This window comes from Paraphaeosphaeria sporulosa (genome assembly GCF_001642045.1).
Source record: "Paraphaeosphaeria sporulosa strain AP3s5-JAC2a unplaced genomic scaffold CC84scaffold_7, whole genome shotgun sequence".
Classification (NCBI taxonomy): Eukaryota; Fungi; Ascomycota; class Dothideomycetes; order Pleosporales; family Didymosphaeriaceae; genus Paraphaeosphaeria; species Paraphaeosphaeria sporulosa.
Genome location: NW_017253366.1, coordinates 1,169,304 through 1,187,353, shown reverse-complemented (window position 1 = coordinate 1,187,353; position 18,050 = coordinate 1,169,304). Strand labels below are relative to the sequence as shown.

Below are 18,050 nucleotides of genomic sequence, written 5' to 3'. Positions count from 1 at the left end.
GTGCGTGGGTGAGGCTCTCGGGTCGGTGGGAGTTGCGGGCGACGATGGGGAGGGTCGTGGTGCGTCAAGTGGGTTGTTGCGAGGTGCTGGAGTTGGGAGCCGTCTGGGCCACCAAGGCGGTTAGGCGTCTGAAAGTCGTCGTCAGCTCGCTTCTTTTCCCGGTTAATGCGCCGAATCCGTCGGGGTGGCTTGGCTCCTTCACGTACTCGAGACTGCTGCAGCGGGCGTGCCTGGGTGGGTGAGTTCGGATGGAAGGTCGAAGGACGGGACGGCTACGATGTCGCGATGGGAGTGAAGATGCGGTGCTGAAGATGAAGAATGGCCAGAGCCGCAGCGCGTGGGTGCCCGAGGGCTTTTGGTCGGGGGCGTTTCAGGCTGAGGCGGTGCAGTACATTAGTGACATGGGGTCCCCCAGCCAGGCCAAGCGCCCGGCCACGGCGCTTCTTTGGGCGCCCCTGATCGCCAGGATGCCCTCGAGGGCTCGTGCCTTTGTACGGAAATTCCGGCGCTATGTACAGTGTAATCTATTTGCCTGTGCATTTCATGCCTGCCATCACGATCCAGCTCGACCGCCGCACGCGGCAACGCAGCAGTGTGCACATCGACACCGGTTGCCTTCGCCCCCGCTGCGACGACGACGCCGCCGCCAGCGACAAGAGCTGGGCGGCAGCGTTCGCCCGTTGGCAGTCTCTAGGCAGGAATGGATTACGTCGCCTGCAGGAGTCGGCCGGTCGCAAGCCGCCGACACCGATGCCATCCAGCGACGAGCCAACCACAGCACCAGCGCAGGGAGGCTGTGCTCGCGAACGCCTCCCTCAAGAGGAACCGCTTGCGATGGCTGACAATATTCGTCCGTATAGGAAGCCCTCGCATGCACGCTTTGCTGCCGCTGGACCTGTCTCTTCGTGAGAGCTGAACGTGGCCGGCCGTAGACCGGATGTACCTGCTCAAATCCGAACCACCGTGTGCTGTGCAGTGTATGCAGAGACCGAGTTGCACTACGGTCGCCGTCTCAGCCCACGGCCTGTGCAATCGAGTTGTGGAATTGAGCAGCAGTGAGATGCGTGCATCAAAGCAGCTTCTCACATCATCTGATGGCCCTCACCCACCGACACTCCACCCGGTTGGATCCATAGTTCTTTCCTGCACTGCGAGGCACCATGAACACCACGCTTGTCTGACCTCTCTCCACCATCCGACGACATTTTCATTTCCCTAGTGCCTGCGTTTTCTTGACGCTGCTCCCTCATCCAGCCGTTTGTTACACTACGGCTGCTGTCTCAGTTCCCCTTCCCCGGGACCTCGTAGTGGGCCCTCGAGCGTCGGAGCCTTTGAAACACCCGTGTACGATGATGAAGCGCTGTCAAGTCTAGTCAAAAACTGCCGACTTGTCGGTCATACTCTCGGCCCCTCTCCTGTTTTGGCTCTCCGATGTTGTCCCGAAGCCACACTGACCTGCCGGCATGCTTCCGCAGACGAATGGAAAATGCTGCCAGAGCTCGACAGTTCAGGCCGTTCTGCGCCACGCAACACAGTCTGCGAACTCAACTTTTACTCTAGGCAGCTTCATGGGTTCCGCAATCGGCTTTTCTCTTGTCGTCCCGTTAGGAAGCTAATGAAAAATGCACTGTGTTATCTGCACAGTAAAGTGAAGCGAAAGACAACAAAAGGGCGCGGCACACGATTACGTTTCCGGTAGTCTGATCACAGGTGAACAGAAGGCGGGTGTCAGTGTCAACATTCTCTTCTCACCACTACATGCTCAGTAGGCAAATCGCAAAAAAGGCCGTACATACGTCAATGTTGTAATGCTTAGACACCCAGTCACTGTAGCTACTTCGAGCCCCAATGTCAACAACAATAACAGAACCATTGAGTTTCTTTCGAAGCTACGCCACAATCACGAGCACCCCCAATCATATCCCACCCGCACGTTGAAGGCTGATGTCTGACCTTGCTATCGACCCGGAGTTCATGCACTTGCTTCGCCTCCCAATGTTTTTCTCACATCCATTTCGAATAGAAAAAAGGCTTGAGGGCTTACCCAAAAGGGCGAGGCTGAAGCTGCGCCTGCAGTTTTCCACGCGTCGCAACTGTCAACTGTCAAAGCTTCTTGATACCTGCGGTTGCCGGAGCTTTTCCGGTCGGTCGTCCTAGCTTGCTGCGTCCCTAGGGAGCCTCAATGCATTTCGTCGGCCAGACCTTCAAGAAGACCAGGAATTTGGTAAGTGGGTTCGTACATTCGTACACGGCAAGACTCGGCGTTTCTAACTTCGAATGCTTCCGCACGCTGCGCATCAATATAATTGCAAATGCTCGGGCCCTCCCGACGTCGTCCGAGCTATGAAAGCATGCTCGAACCAGTTGAGATTAGCAGTTCGGGACAATCGTAATTACGCCATGTCTTCCCTCCCGTTGTCGCTGGCTCCACCCGATCCGACCGACATAGTTGAGGTCGGTCCCCTCGATCGATGTCTTCTCAAAGTCGTGTCCCGGAAAAGAAGGAAACGAAGAGACGAAAGAAAAGCTCGCCCAAACAGGCACCTTCCCTGCGTCACGTCCGTCGCGAGTGATGTCTGCATGAAAGTCCCGGAAAATCCGAAAACTTCGAGGCATGGACCGTGTTTCCAATCCGGGTGAACCAGCACAAGTCTCCCCTAGTTCTCACCCCCTGGAGTGCTCATGCTATCTCCACGCTCAGGGGTTACTCGCCTCATTGGCCCAATCATTGGGGCCACCTTCCTTCGGCTTCACATCGGACGATCAGGGTGAACCACCACGGCGGCTGGTGTGGCATGCATTGTGGCGCAAACGGCGTATCCCTACGACGCTTGAGCAAGCATCACGATGGCGTGCAGGAGTCGATGAACGGACCATGTCCCTCCCCAATGCCAGTGATGTTTCCAACCCAATAGAAGATTCAAAACGCACAGATGCTAGCATACGTACGCTCAGCTCTGCAGGGTCCTGCGAACCCATCTAGAATCGTCCTGACCTGCTAGTAAACCTCAAATGGCCATGCCACATGATCGTACAAAGGTCTCGCAGCCGGGATGCCTCACGAAGCTGATGATCAGTGTCATCGTCTCACATTCTTCTAGAACACCTCAACGCGCGACACGTCAGAACGTCTGAAGGAACGCGGGCCGAGGGGGACAGATCGTACCGCGTTTCACATCCCATATACTTCCAGCATTATGGACTGTACCGTACCTCGTCTGCTCGATTTGCAGAGTGCACTCATAAAACTAATGGCCGTGTACTCATCACGCAACAGGAAGTCATCGATTCGTCCATGCTCTGGAAACTTGGTTTTGGTCCTTTGATATCAAAATACGTTGTGCACTCTCTTTCGATATATGAGCACAACCACAGGGCGCCTTCAACTCATAAGGCCATCATGCACTTTGTCTCATGAGCGAGTACGGCGTCTGTGACCTCGCCGTAAACCGGTTAAGGGGCAGCCAAAGCAAAAGGACATCATCTCGAGATTCTTCCAAAGCGAGGCAACCAAGGTCGCAACATGCAGCCCTTCCATGTGCTGTAGCCACCCGCTTCTGCCACTCGTATACAGTTTCAGAAGCTCCTCGCGGGGCTCTGCGGGGTCATCTTTTCCATCCATCTCTAAACTTGTGCACTTCTGGGAGTCATCGCTCACTGGTTTGCCAACACAACAACCTGCCTTGCTCCACTGCTGTCGCGCATAGGGTAGATCCCGGCGTACATACTTCAGGTGGCATCCTCACACGGTCAAGCGTACCACACTTCATACACAGGAAAGAGACGACGCTGCTAGCGCGCTTGTATTATCGAGTCATTCAGCGACCATTCCATTACATCACCGCCCCGTTCCCCCTTCCGTGTCCATTCACCTGCCCCATCCCACCCCCACTCCCATCGCCGCCCACCCCATCCAGATACGCCCACACCGGCTCCATCAAGCCCGCATCGAACCCCGCATTCCGGCTCTGAAACAGCCCATAATACCCCCCAAGATCAACATACTCGGACTCCACGAACATGGTTCCGGCGGTGTACGCAGGCTGCTGCTGGACTGGATGCTGGTGCTGGTGCTGATGCGGAGGCATCCGCGGCGCATGCGCAAACGGCAGTGTCTGCGTGAAGTTGCCCTGGGTCTGGTGCAGGTACGTCTCGTGCGGCGGCAGCGGCGCTGCATTCCACGTGGAGTCGTAGCCCGAGTCGGGCGTGTTGCCGCCGCCGTCGACGGGCGGGGATGCCTCGTGTTTTGCGACGGCGTGCTCGTGCTCGGGGTACTGCGTGGGGATGGGAATGTAATCCGCGGTGTCTGGCGGTGGGAAGGAATCGAAGTTCTGGAAGGGCGCTGCTTGGCCGGGTTGCTGTTGGTGCTGTGTGTTTTGCACCGGGACAACCGCCGTTGCAGCGAGTGAGGAGTTTGGCGGCGCATCGACAGTCTTCTCGCTTTCTGGCAGGCGGAGCTGCGAGAGGGAGAGCGCGGGCGAGGTCTCGCTCGAGGCCATGGTGGACTGGAAGAGGGAGATGAGTTGGGTTTGGCAGTCGCGCACAATGTCCACGAGGCGCTCCTTGAGTCGGTCTTCCAGCGGCTGGGCTTCTTCTTCGACGGTAACTTCGAGCGTCCTGCGGACTAGGCGCGGTAGCTCGAGGCGAGAGAATTCCTGGAAGCGGGAGATGTTGGAGGGCTCTCCTGTGGGGCCGCCGTTCGTGCAGGGTTGGTATTCGATATCTTGGAAGCTGGTCAGAAGGGAGTTGTCCAGTAGGATCTTAGCAATACTTACAAGGTGATGGCATGTCCACGTCGTTATCATCGGGGAACAGAATGCGATACACGCCTTTCCATTTGTCCTCCTCGCTCTGATACACGAGGCTGCGCTTCTTGCTCTTCAGCTTCCGCTCCTGGTCCTTGTCGAAGCCTTCGAGCGGCACCTGATCTTTGATATCGCAGCCGTGGGGGTCGCGTTGGTGTTCGCGGAGGGTGGGCTCGTTGGCAAAGGTGGAGCAGCAGCGGTTGCATTGTATCGGGAGGAGATGGCGACGATACAGATGTTCCCTGCACACGTGTTAGAAAATGGACCAAAATCACCATCGTCTAGGTCTGGCTTACTTGAGTCGAGCAACGGTGATGAACCCCGGATCTCGACACGACGTAAAGGTCTGATGGCGCCCCGGGTTCCGCTTGTAGTACGGACACGCGAACCGCAATTCAGGCACACTCTGCTTGCCAGCACTAAGCTTCGGATCAGGCCGTCTCCGCTTATTCGAATCGTCCCCGTTGTCGTTGGGCGGGGGCGAGCTTCCACCGCTCAGGCTCCGCTTGCGGGAAACGAACGACGAGCTGGAATATGTCGACGATCCGCTCGACCCAGTGTAGTACCCCGACCCCGCACTCCGCGCACTCCCAGCGCCATGGTACGTACGAACCAACTTATCGAATATGCGGTGAAACTCGCTCATGAGGCGCTCGACTAGCTGTTGCTTGACGGGAGACAGCATGGGTCGGAGCGAATCCGCATCGGTGACGCTGTCTGGCGAGCCCGTGTCCTCGGTCCAGTCCGTTTCCTCGTCGGAAGACTTCACGGCTTCATCCTGCGACGATGTGAGGGACAGGCAGCGCGAGGAAGCGGTGAGCTCGGCGATCTCTTTGCTCTCCGTGTCCCGAGATGCGGGCGCAGCTGGAGAGTCCGAGCCTTCGATTGAAGCAAGAGGGGATCGCGGGCGTGCAAATGCACCGTATAGCTGCTCCGGCGTGCGAGGAATATGGAGAGATGCATACGATGCGGTCGCAACGAGGGCGTTCTCAGGACGACTTTCCCTTGGCACGCGTACAGTTTCTTGACTGCCTTCGACCAACTGTGCAACAGTGCAGCTTCTCGTGACCTGACGAAGGGCACATCCTCTCAGGTGTTCGTAGAACCCCTGAGCATCAAAAGGTTCAGAACACAGTCCACACGTTGCGACCTTCTGGCTCGTCACATGTTTTTGTAGTCTACTCTCGCCGCCGTACACGTCGTCCTTTCGTCCAGCTGGAGTCTGTTCGACTCCATGAGTAGTGACGAGATGTCTGAGAAAGGCGTCGCAGCGATTGAAGGTCCTCTCCGCTGCAAAGATGTTGGTGGGACAGAACCCGCACACCATGGTCTCCTTGAAGTGGCTAAGGGTGTGCCGAACTCGGTCGTACGCCCGGGCGAAGCCCTTGACGTGGTACTCGCAGTCGCTGATAGGGCACTTCTCTGGTCGTTCCGCCTGATGGGTAAGTAGATGTGCCGGTAGATCCCGCAGAACTCGGCCACAACCAGGGTACGGGCACATGCCCTTGTCTTGTGTCTCCAGGGAGTCCCATTTGATTGACCTTGCGGACCTTGTTGACGAGTTTCGACTGCTTATGGTGCTGCCGGTGGTCAAGCTTGGGCAGTCGCTATTCCGAGGACGTTCCACGGCTTCCGAGTTCTTGAGGATGAAGTCCCAATCAGGCACGTCTGATATCGAATCCGGGAGCTCGTCAACGTCTGCCAAGCTTGTGAAGGCACCTGGATTCGAGGGCAACGCGAATTGGCGTGCTTGTTTGCGACTTAGAGTGCGTTCTGGTCCGGTCGAGTGTGAGAGACTCTGTGCATTGTCAGCCTTGGCCGAGAGATCAAAATGACATAGCCAGCAGAGCTCCTGATCTTGTGTGATCGATATATTAGGTGCAGTGGAATTCTTTTGCAATTATGGCACACAAGCCACACAGTAGTCCGTGATATGCTCAAACATCGCATCGTCTATCCTGAAGTGGAAGCAGACCTTGTAGGCACCAAGCTCTTGAAATTTGACAAAACTTGTATCTTGGATATGAGAGGCTGCACTCACAAGGACACGCTGGTTTGAGGGCTGTGATAGCCGCAGACTTCCACTTGACTCTGTACTGTTGTACCTTTTGAATTCGGCTTGAAGGCTGTCTAAGGGAGAAAGGCTCAAGCGATATCGGCGGGCAGATGTCGCAGGCTGTCTCGAGAGTGTTGGCGGCGATTTACTTGATTCCACGCCCACCATGTTCTCTGGTCGAACGAAGTCGGTATAGACATCCTCCTCGAGGGGGTTCATCTTGAACGAGTGTGAGGGGTGATTAGTACGTCGCAGTGGCAAGGCTATGGTTCCTGCACCATGGAAGCGGCAAGGCGCTGTATATTCAGAAATGGGGAAAAACGGGCCGCGTTGTCACAGCCGTCAATGTCGCTCAAGAAACGTGGGCATCCCGCGAACATTCGGCCTTCCAGCGGTCACCACATAAAGGGTCTTTTCCCATCACGATGCGTGTTGTACGCATCTGCGCGTTTTGTTCTAAGAAAAGCAATCGAATGCCGGTGAGGAGCACAGACATGCATGCCTGTCAGCCCGCTCAGCTTCCGATGGGTTGTGAGCAGCGTGCTGATTGGCCCGCACAATCCGATACGTAGAACCCTACTCGTGTGTCGATAGGCGCTATCGTTTCGAGTTTATATTGATTGTGTAGGACGCCATGCAGGGTACGCTGCGCATTCCTACGTCCTGCGAGCGGTGCCTGGTGTAATTCGCGGTTTTGAGGGACCGAAGGGATGAGTGGGTTAGAAAGCATGCAGGGCTGATGAACGATGCTTGGTTGGGTTTCCGATCAGGTGTTTACATGACGAAATGCAGCAGTTCTGTGTGATGCTCCCTTGCGGTTCGTTGGAACGCCAAGCACGTCGAACGCAGTGCGTGCAAGATCCGTGGATGGCAACAGAACACGACGAGGGCCCCAAAAACACTAAACGCGGTGCCGGAGAAGTGGGTATTGGAGGAAGCGAAGGAAATTGAGACATGACGGGTCAATATTGCAGCCACGATCACAGCCACATCCCCACTTTCCGTGGCGTCGAACTACGGACCTTCTTCCTTCCCTTTCCTCTTTCGCAACCTGTTCTACCCTAAAGTGACGCCATTCTATCGATACACAAGGCTGTGTCGCTCCTCCAATGAGGGCACGAACGTATGAGAACCGGTATTTCTTTTTCCGGTAGCTTTCAAATGTCCGGGTGCTGCAATGCCCATCTGGGGTGACACAGAACTATAGTTGTTGACCAGGCACTATAGTGATTATCAATTCGACAGACCCAAAATTATCTTCATCTCACTACACTTGATCTTGTTTCACTTCCTAGGCCAGTGACGGGATGCGAATCGCGCATTGGTCGCGCTTACCACACTTTTCGTCAATGTCCGACTGATTCTATCCTAAGAATTCATTGCCCACAAAAAGGGGCATAGAATCCTCCCACATCGAATCTGTAACCAATCTCTTGTTCTGCCCATCCGCATCCATGATCGCAATCTGTCCGTACGGCTGAAATGTCTGATCATAAGTTGCGCACTCATCGCGGAACCCGTACTCGGCCGTGCTATACATTATTCTTCCGTCGTGGCTCCAAACAGCGTGTGCGTCGTTACCGCCGCTACTTGTCAAGATTCGCAAGTCGGTGCCGTCAGGTCGGATAGTCGCAACGTCGAAGTTGGTGTAGGAGCGACGGCGCGCAAAGACAATGCGTTCGCCGTCCGGCGACCACATGGGTGTGTTGTCGTAGACGTCTGCAGTGCCGTTTGTGAGGATGCGAACAGAGCGGGTGGCAAGATCCATGATTCGAAGACCGTATTCCTTGCCAAAAACGCGGTACACAATGGATTTGCCGTCGGGCGCGTAGCTGGGGAAGCCACTGTTGGCTTCGTTTTCGAGGGTGAGCTGCTCGGCGGCAGAACCATTGGCACTGAACTGCCATAACACGCCGGTCCCCGTGGCACGAGATTGGAACCATGATCCCAGCCCGACCACGAGAGAACGGCCGTCGGGTGACCAGGATGGCTGAAAGGCACCTGTCAGACCTTTACCAATGGATGAGGTATCGTTCAAGTGATCGTAGACGTCGAAGGCATCCACTAAGTCCGTAGCATCGAGCTTCATTGTGACAACGCTAGAGTTACCGAGCTGCTTCTGTGTGATAGCGAGGCGGCCTTGGAGAGATAGCTGGGGGAAGACGTCCGTAAAGCGATACTCCCAATCGGCGTCCCAGCTGTACAGCTGCTTACCCATTGGTCGTACGGCTTTGAAGTCCACTTTCTCATACACTACCTGTGTGCCATCGGGTGACCACGATGGCGAGCGTAGTGATGCCTTAACTTGGGAGTACGTACCATTTCCATTCGTGCTGTCACCAATGGTCGTATACGCTGTATAGTTCAGACCCTCGTTAGCGGGAGTCTTCACCAGGTACCCGACCACATCGTTAGTAACCCACTGCGGGTTCATTTTCAGCCCAGGGCCGGACGTGTGCTCGATTCTATCTTGGCCAGTCTCGAAATCGACCGAGACAAGCTGCCCAGTCACGCCACTGACCGCCTCCGGACGATGAGAGTCCCAAGTAGCTTCGGTGGTGATCTCGTAAAAGATCACGCGCTTGCCATCGGGAGAAAACTTAGGCGATCCCAAACAGTAGTTGGTTTTCGTGGCAAGCTGTCTGAAACCGCTACCATCAGGGCGGATAATGTATATCGATAGTTCCTGGGTGTGTTCCCAGCCAGTGCCATTGCCATGGCCGCGCCATTGGGTGTTGCGGGCAGATGAGAAAGCGAGCCACTCGCCGTCCGGTGACCATGCAGGCCTGAAGTAGCCTTCGGGTAAGCTTGAATTTCCTGCGACCAAGGCTGTGTTGGTGAGGTTCTTCTCTTCGCCTGTTTTGAGGTCTTTGATCCACACATTCGCTTTGTAATTGTTCGCGGTAGAGACGTATGCGATCTTGTTGCTGTCCGGGCTGAGAACGCCCTGGGCCTCGTAGGACGAAGTGGCGATGATTTGCTCCAAGCCAGTGCCATCTGGTCGCACGCGATAAATATCCTGCCGAATATTAGCTTGCTTCACTAATCCACATACGAGGCAATACTCACAGAGTTTCCGTCTCCGTTACGCTCGGTGGTGAAGGTGATCCACTGTCCGTCAGGCGAGAAGCTGGCTTGATAGTCAAATGTCGATTCATTGCCCAGCACCTTCCGCTCGTTGCTGCCGTCAGCATTCGCGATGTATAACTCCGATGTTCCAGGAGCAATGCGATTCATGAAGAAAGCACCACTTTTCTTTTCCGCTCGGCGAAACGCATGTCGGGGTATGGCGTGATCAGGGAGCTCTCTGGCATAAGGACATGCTGAGCGTTTCTCTGCAGCAGAAGCAGAGTATGGGCAGCTGCTTCGCTGTTGTATGCCAAGGTGGGCATACGCACTCAGGGCCACGGCCAACAATGGAAGGAGGGAGCGCATCCTTTACGACTGGGACTTGGCTGAGTTATTCCGACATTGAATACGAACAAAGGCTCTTATACGAAAGGCATACACTGCATTTCGTACAAGGTGCTTTAGAAAGTTTTGAAACAGTTTGAAGTACACCAGGATGGTAGAGTCCAACTGCTCGTCATGTCGTACAACAAAACCCACTGAAGGGATGTTTCGTTCGCCGTTGGTTTTCTTGTTGTGGATATACCAAAGGTTTTGTATACATAGCCAATAGGAAGAAAGAAGATGGACGGGAGTGGTCAACGGGCGCTTACCCTCTTGGGAAGGCATGGTGGACGTTGTACGAAGGTCGACCAATGCGGTCTAGCAGTCTTGATGGGACATTGGTGGTTCTTTCCGATTTACGTTCTTCGAATGACTCATGCCGATGGTTGTATCTGTTTCCAGATCTTGAGTCTACGATAAGAGTACACTTATGCAGTGACATATATCGGTGCCCGCAAGGAGCTATTGGGACTTCAACTCAGATGCGATGCATTAGATTCCCTATCTCACACTATATACAAAGACTACAGTCGGGCCATCCCTTAGTGACGCCTCCAAGTCTAGTTGAACTCTCTCGCGTGCTCCCTCTTCGCGATCTTACCTAGCGCAGGTCCGGGGATCGTGTAAGAAGTGAAAGCAGTGTACAAGTTGAACAAAATTCCCGGGTCTAAAACGCGTCAGTCCACATTCTCTATTGACCTCATCAACGCGGAAACTCACCAGAAGCCTTGTAGAAGCTCGTGGCCGGCACTCCGCCCTGCGGCTTCGCACTGCCGCTTCCAGTGACCGCAAAGTTGACGCACTGAGGGTACGCCTGGGCGCCGTTGGTCGAACCAGCAGCGTGCAGAGCGATGATCTCGTGGCGCACGACGTAGTTTCCGGAAGCGAGGTTGGACGGGATGGTGATGGTCCAGGTGTTGTTTGCGGCGATGAGATTGTCGGTGGCCCAGGTTCCGGGGTTCGAGCCCGAGAGCCAGCCCTTCTGGTCGAGCTTGGTCCACGACAGAGAGGTGGAAGCTACGGCGCCGCAGTCACCGTTGCACGCAGCGATGTAGTCAATAACAGGCCTAGCTCGTTAGCTCATCGTCTCCGTGAAAGATGGAAAATAGATGTAAGGGGAGGCTTACCCCTTATGGGTGACTGGCCAGGTGTCCCAGTAGAAAGTCGCTGTAGATCCTGCCTTGACGTTCACGTAGGCACCGTTGCTGGCTCCCTGCTTGTGGCACACAATCGCACTCGTAGCGAAAGCGTCCGGGCTCACAAACCCGTTGTCCAGGTTATCCGCCTTCCATCCCACGGTCTTAGGAACAGGGTTCTGGTACTGGAATGCCGCGTTCCACCCCTGGTACAGGACTCCATCAGCCTTGACCTGCTCGACGTGTCCGTGTGCAGACACGAGCGCGGGAAGCGCAGCTAGAAGTACGGCAGAACGCATGGCTGGGCTCGGCGCGCGTGGAGTAGATGGAAAGGTGATCTAGAGATACGGGATATAGTAGGAGAAGGAAGGGATATGCACTGCACTGACGAGACAGACGTCTTTCGACCCGGGTTTTGGACGCTGTTATATAGCACGCAAACTCCCTTGTCCTTGCTTGTGGTAGCTGCCCAAACGTCCACACCATCTCGACTGTTCTCGTATATTGGCTAGCTCAGCGGCAAGCCGGTACTGGGTTGCGAGATGAGGGAGCCCGTGCGATGCAAAGTCACTTGACGCGCAATTCGGATGAGGTCTTCCACGAGTGAGGTATAGTCCGGTGAACAGTTGGCCTATCGGAAGATCAGAACCCTGATATGATATGTGTAGTCCGGCGTGACCGTTAACCAACGGGTGTGGCGATATTAATCTATGCTCGGCTAAGGGTATATTCGATTCGGCTCCAGACTTCGCCTTGCCGGCAGGATGGCTTGCTGGAATCGCAGAGCACCAAAGAAATCGACGTGGAAACCCCGCCTGACTCCGCAAAAAGGCTAAACAAAAGTCCAGAGTTCCGTGCATGGCAGCCGTCGCCGTTCGTCGAGGAAGGCTTGAGTTGCTCCTCGTTCCCTGCCTAGCTGCTATAACGCCTCACCGATCCAGCGCTGTGTAACGTAGAACCCCACGGGGTAGGATCTGTAAGGCGCGAGGTGCCATGTGTTCTGTCGTCATTTCTCGTCCCTGTCGCACTGATTAATGGAGAGCAGGTCAATTAAAATAGAGGGATACGGACCGGTATACCGGGTAAATTGCGAGAGCGACGCTGGTCGCTTGACCCACATATCTAGCAACATGCCGTTACCCTGGCATATATCACCAGCGGATACTTACTGGGGCAGTCGCTTCAGGGGAATACTGAAGTTAAATCTTCCGTGCTTGCGTTTGCTTTTGTGAGGATAACTTTCACACCCAAAGCCCAAGCCTGCACCCCAAACGTTGCTAGGAATCGCCCAACATGAGGCCTGATCAGTTTGGATACATGCCGGCGTGTGAAGTAAAGAATAATCATATTTATAGCTTGGTCGTTTTCGCGCTATTCCTACTCAACCCCCATCAAGACAACATAAGCAAGTAATCGCAATTCGGTAACTCGCGATGCAATCTCTCTTTTGCTCACTTTCCATCTTTATCCGCTCGAACCCGGCCTTGACCAAGACCTTGCGCTCAGCGGACTCGAGTCGACGAGTCCCTATTTCCCCGACTGCCGTCCCGCTCGAATCAAATCCTGGAAGCTGGATTCTAGTCCACGTTTCAACTCTCTATAACTGACAATGAGCACATTCTGTTCGTCGCGGCTGACCAGCATAATCTTCTCTTCCGTCCCGGCATCTAGTTTGTTTAGGCAGTCGAGAACATGCGCCAGATTTGTTACAGGATGGCCGTTCGCATCGACCTGGTGGAAAACGTAATCGCGGAAGAGCTTGAGATAATATCGGTCCCCGGTCTCCGCCCAAAGGGATGAGGCAGTCGGTGCTGTGCTGCCAGGTACGTGCTGTGATGCGTCGAGCTCCGGACGTTCATTGACAAAGTTCAGCTTGATGAGTAAACGCGCAATGCGTGACGACTCGAGCTCGCGAGCAAGAGTGTTGGTCAGCGTGTCCTGCGCATGTAGCTCGCTATCAAAGACTGTCGCCATCTGGTCTGCAATGCCGCCCAAGAACGTGTCAATATCCTTGTGAACGGTTCCGGGTGTTGTCGGCGAAGAAGGCGCACTGGTGCTTGCTTGTGGGCTAACCAGCCATTGTATACACTCTTTCAAACGGGCGGTATAGCTCCGTGTGATGTAGTCCATAGACTTCTGCATATTCAAATGTGCAGACAAGTTTCCATTTGCAATGCAAAGGATTAACCGACCGAGTTGAAGGAGATCGTCTGCTTGCATCTCTGGAAGAGGTCGGGCGGTTTCATGTTGCACAACGTCCAGGATTCCACAGGCATTGAGTCGAATCCGATTTTTGGATGTTAATATGATCTTTGAGGGCGTAATCAATCTCGCAGCCAGGCCAGAACCATGGATTGCCTTGAGTGCGGATGCGATTTGTACCAAGTAGCCCCAAAGCACCTGCTCAGGTACATGTGAGGATGCCGCCTGCCTGCCGTGATAGCGCTGCATTGGCACCTGTTTGAAGTGTTCTTCGGCAAGCGTCTTCGAATTTGGGTGGTAATCGGTCACAATAATGAGCGAGCTGTCTCCGAATGCCCGCGTTGTGAAGGCTTCGTGGATTGTGACCACACTGCCATTCAGTATTCGCTTCCAAGCTTGGGCAGAGCGTATGGCGGTCTCGTTGGTGAGTCGGAAGTTTTCCAAGCGACGCAGGGCGTACATGTTTCCATCCTTACTGGAAACGGCTTTGTACACCCAGTTCGTATAGCCAAATATCGACTGGTTCTTCTGCGGCGACGTGTCCAAGCAGAAGAGAGAATGGAACTGTTCTATAGGAGGTATTGAAGAATTTGACGCGACCTGTCTGGATATCTCTGCTTTCTTTTGTAGATCCTCGCGCACAGAGTCTGGGATGAAAAAGTCATGGGCGGTGCGCTGGTACGCCAGCAGGCCCGTTGGCTGAGGACCGACCGGCCAATAGAGGTGGTAAGCGGGTGATGACTGAAATCCACCCGCGTTCTGGAAATACGATGCGCCAGAGAGGGAAGGGTCCTGAGCATAGGGATTGATGGCGCCAGTTTGGTGGCCAGAGCTTGTAATGGCAGATATAGCAGAAGATGCAGTAAAGGGGTCGTAGCTCAAGGCTTGCGCCTGCGCGTTGGGGTCCACCTGTCCGCTTAGCATATGCAGTGTTTTCGCATGATCCAAACTATGCATCCAAAAACCGTGGGGCAGGTGTGTAGGTGAAACGAAACAAGACCTACCATCTGATTGTCAAATGTCTGGCCGGGCACAAACTCGGTGAAGTCCTGTTGCTGCGGATGCCATTCCACGGCAGGCTCCTTCGTCTGCAGGCTAGGCGTGCTTGCAGCTGGACGGCTTAGTGATCAAGGTAGGTGCAGGAGACGGTTCCACCTACCTGAACGCTGCGACTTGGGGGTGAATATGGCGGCATTTGCAGCTTTGGGGGAGATTGCGGCGCTCCGCGACGAGGGGGTGAGAGCTCCGTTGGTGCTGGCTTGCAGCGGGGTGAAGGAGGGAGAGTCTACGTTGAAGCGCTTCATTTTGTTTTCGTTTTGACCCAGCTTGGTGGAATCGTGGATATACGGACAGGCTGACGAGGTTACGACACGATGACGACGGAGCCAGCGAGCACTCACTGTTCTCGTAGCGGCAGTGGCCGTAGATGGTGACATTGCGGCAGAAGGTGTTCTTCGCTTCTGAGAAGTGCGCGTTAGCTGTGGATGCATGCACGGTATCAAGGCCCAAGCATACCGCGGCCCTTGGGCCTGGGAGAGGCGACCCCCCGCCGCGAGTCGCCCGCCGGGCCCCCGTACGTGGTGGCCATGGCGCGTCCTTGCTGCACGGCGGCGTGGGTGTGCGACTGCTGTCTCTGCAGCGAGCGCGCGCTCTGGGGCGACGAAGCAGCGCTCTGGGCGGTGTGGCGGGGCACCTGCGGCACCGACGTCTTGCGTTCTGAACCTGTGCTATCCGAGGACCCGGCGCCGTTGCTAGTCCATTTGTTCGTCTTGTGTGTTTTGGCGCGTCTGGGGTTCTTGCCCGGCTTCTGGGGCGTTGTTTCACGGCGGCGCAGCTCCGCAGCCGGGTCCAGCGTAGGGATCGAGTCGCGCGACGACGACGACGAAGTCAGCTCGGACAGCTCTGCGCTGGTGGTCGTGTCAGAGCCCGTGGACGCGCTGGCATGGGGCTGCTGGCGGTGCGCCGGCGGGGACGGGGACGAGGGACGCGGCAGGTCGGCAGCGGCTGTGGCAGCTTTGGTCGGCGGAGGGGTGCTCGAGGGGGGCGGTGCGTGGTGTCTCGGGGTGCCTGGCAGCATGTCAATTGACTGTCCCGCAGTGCTGGCCTGGCATCGCGACGCGGGCAGGCGCTGTGCTGTGTCGTCGTCTGCCAGACCGCCCGGCAACATGGCTGGCGGGCGGGTCGGACGTCGTCGATAGCGGCCAAAGTGGAGTAGGGTACCTCAGAAACGCGCGCACATGCGACTGGACGGTGGGCTCCACCCCGCGGCTATTCCTGCTGCTTCACAAGGACAAGGCAGCCGCGTCTCCATGGGCATGCGCACGAATGCTGTCTGTCCAAAGAACGGGCGATGCAAGAAGGCGTGCCGTCAGTTAAGCCCCAGCCAGAGCCTGCCTATCACACGCCCAGCCCAGCGCTTCGCCGCCATCCCTGCATGCGCCATGTGTTGCGACGGTTGCACACTGACTCCACGTCATCGCACCACCAGTCGCAGATACACGTCGTTCTTCTTCTTCTTCTTTTCTTCGGCCTCTTCTGCTTCTTCGTCTTCTTGTCCGAACCATCTCCTGCATCCTTTCTCTACCCTTGCATCCGATGCGTTGTCCGCTCCAGATACCTAGCGGCGGCCATATCCTGTCTTGAAGCTCGCATGGCCCTCGTGAGCCCTGAAGACGACTCCTTGTTGTTGAGACGATGATATGCACATCCCATGGGCCACTGTGGTATTTTTTGTGCTGCGCAGGGTTACTGGACCTGAAAGAGCTAGAACGTTGGAGGCATGAGGAGGGCATATCCCACTAAAGAAGAGGCGTGACTACTGCTAAAGGACTTGTTGATTGATTACTCAATTGCTAAGCGTGGAGACGGAGTGCAGTAACTATGCCGAAGCTCTTTTCGAGGCGCTGGCGGTATGCGCACATACACTAGAAGTGTCAATAATACCGCGTCGAACTGTGCACTCATTGGTCATGCTAGGTCAACACAGGGTACCAAAGCATGTGAAGGCACTGCAGATGAGCTCATAGCTTTCGGGCATGCTACAGGACTGGTGGTGAAGCCGCAGGTTACAATACGGTGACGCTGGGCCTCGCTCGCCACGTGCATTCACCCCCGCTGGCCGCGCTTTCCCTATATAGACTCGCGCAGTCCACGACAACCTCGCCCCAATACACCCTAACCTCGATAGATCAGCTATGAATGAAATGGAGGCGGCCAAATACGAGCACCTAGATGCTTCGAGCACGCTCCAGCTCGATACCCGAGACAATTACACGGAGGTCCAGAAACACCCAACCGGTTACCCTTACCACGCGTACGAGGCTGCAAAAGCCGAGCCATGCGCCGTCCACGCAGATGGGTACATCTTGCCTATTCACATGCTGACCTGCGGTCACCTTGTTGCCATTGACAGCCCTCTGACTGGAAGTTCCGACAATCGGTGTGGCCTGAACTGTCTGCACGTGGCTCACTGGATCAAGCAGCAAACCGACAACGCCACGGCGCAGAATGCCGACCTTCGCGCTGATCAATCATGCGAACAAGTCCTGACCAGCTCTACGACGCTCAAGAGCACAACGGATCCTGTTCTCCCGGCGATCACTCAACACCAGTCTCGCGACAACATCTACTGCGAGATCTGCCACGGCCTTCCAGCTGGTAGCTATTTCGTCGTCCCACGCGACGTCAGGCGTGCACTTGCCTTCACTCGCCCCGTCATTGAGCACTTCTGTGGTCTCGCTAGCGAAGAGATCGTTAATCAGCTCTGCAGACCTTTCTACAACCCCGACAAACTCGGCTACGACTGGAAGCTGACCCATATCTTGCGCTGCGGCCACCAGGTGTGGGCTCAGCCGGCGCGACCTTGCGCAGCAAATTGCTCCGATACCCCAGAGTGCAAGAGCAGAATCTTCCCTGGCAACAACCAGCAGGGCGATGTCATCTTTTGCTATGAATGCGTCTACCGTGCGGAGATAGTGTATGCGCGGTACGCGCAAGCCGGAAGGGACCTCACACGAAGGTCGGAGTCGCAGACGGGACTACAAGGCGTATTGGTACCAGGAAATGCGCAACATGTCCCGCAGCCACAGGTTGTGCCCACCTACGAGGTTGCTGACCCTATCTCTGGCAGCTACCTGGAATATCGGTCCGCTGACGGGTTTCCCTTCGATCCAGTCTCCGAGGAGGGGAGCTCGATGTCAAGTTCCGGAGCATAAGTATGATCTCTCATCAGGGAGCACATCATAGAGTTAGTCTCTACGCGATCAGTCGAAAATACGAGCGAGTACAGATTTGGGATTACCTCTCCCAGACCGTTGAATTAACACTGTATAAACTCGAAATATGGTATATTCTGCCGTTTGCTATTTGGAGTCCAGTTCTCTGAGATTGCGCGTTATT

General features: G+C 55.4%; 7 protein-coding genes across 7 annotated transcripts; 2 read left to right on the top strand and 5 right to left on the bottom strand.

The window, feature by feature from the left end:
• Position 1: 1 nt before the first annotated feature.
• CC84DRAFT_867674 (uncharacterized protein) lies at positions 2 to 923 on the top strand. Its single transcript, XM_018187722.1, has one exon. It carries the CDS (start codon positions 249 to 251, stop codon positions 840 to 842), a length of 594 nt encoding a protein of 197 aa, XP_018034182.1. The 5' UTR covers positions 2 to 248; the 3' UTR covers positions 843 to 923.
• Positions 924 to 3,727: 2,804 nt separating this feature from the next.
• CC84DRAFT_867862 (uncharacterized protein) lies at positions 3,728 to 4,915 on the bottom strand. The gene has a single exon (XM_018187724.1). The coding sequence runs from the start codon at positions 4,803 to 4,805 to the stop codon at positions 3,834 to 3,836; it is 972 nt and encodes a 323-aa protein (XP_018034181.1). The 5' UTR covers positions 4,806 to 4,915; the 3' UTR covers positions 3,728 to 3,833.
• Positions 4,916 to 4,940: 25 nt separating this feature from the next.
• On the bottom strand, positions 4,941 to 6,506 carry CC84DRAFT_867787 (uncharacterized protein). Its single transcript, XM_018187723.1, has one exon. The coding sequence runs from the start codon at positions 6,304 to 6,306 to the stop codon at positions 5,098 to 5,100; it is 1,209 nt and encodes a 402-aa protein (XP_018034180.1). The 5' UTR covers positions 6,307 to 6,506; the 3' UTR covers positions 4,941 to 5,097.
• Positions 6,507 to 7,907: 1,401 nt separating this feature from the next.
• Positions 7,908 to 10,098, bottom strand: CC84DRAFT_1197432 (dipeptidyl peptidase IV/CD26, N-terminal domain-containing protein; the record flags this gene model as incomplete). The annotated part of the gene is made up of 2 exons (XM_018181521.1): positions 7,908 to 9,880; positions 9,931 to 10,098. 2 exons carry the CDS (start codon positions 10,096 to 10,098, stop codon positions 8,225 to 8,227), a joined length of 1,824 nt encoding a protein of 607 aa, XP_018034179.1. The 3' UTR covers positions 7,908 to 8,224.
• Positions 10,099 to 10,874: 776 nt separating this feature from the next.
• On the bottom strand, positions 10,875 to 11,749 carry CC84DRAFT_1260889 (endoglucanase IV precursor; the record flags this gene model as incomplete). Its single annotated transcript, XM_018185023.1, has 3 exons — positions 10,875 to 10,981; positions 11,035 to 11,381; positions 11,442 to 11,749. 3 exons carry the CDS (start codon positions 11,747 to 11,749, stop codon positions 10,875 to 10,877), a joined length of 762 nt encoding a protein of 253 aa, XP_018034178.1.
• Positions 11,750 to 12,977: 1,228 nt separating this feature from the next.
• Positions 12,978 to 15,729, bottom strand: CC84DRAFT_1095181 (uncharacterized protein; the record flags this gene model as incomplete). The annotated part of the gene is made up of 5 exons (XM_018174604.1): positions 12,978 to 14,561; positions 14,657 to 14,763; positions 14,812 to 15,006; positions 15,053 to 15,112; positions 15,168 to 15,729. The coding sequence occupies 5 exons, from the start codon at positions 15,727 to 15,729 to the stop codon at positions 12,978 to 12,980; spliced, it is 2,508 nt and encodes an 835-aa protein (XP_018034177.1).
• A 911-nt stretch (positions 15,730 to 16,640) lies between these two features.
• On the top strand, positions 16,641 to 17,939 carry CC84DRAFT_867570 (uncharacterized protein). Its single transcript, XM_018187721.1, has one exon. The coding sequence runs from the start codon at positions 16,847 to 16,849 to the stop codon at positions 17,864 to 17,866; it is 1,020 nt and encodes a 339-aa protein (XP_018034176.1). The 5' UTR covers positions 16,641 to 16,846; the 3' UTR covers positions 17,867 to 17,939.
• Positions 17,940 to 18,050: the final 111 nt, after the last annotated feature.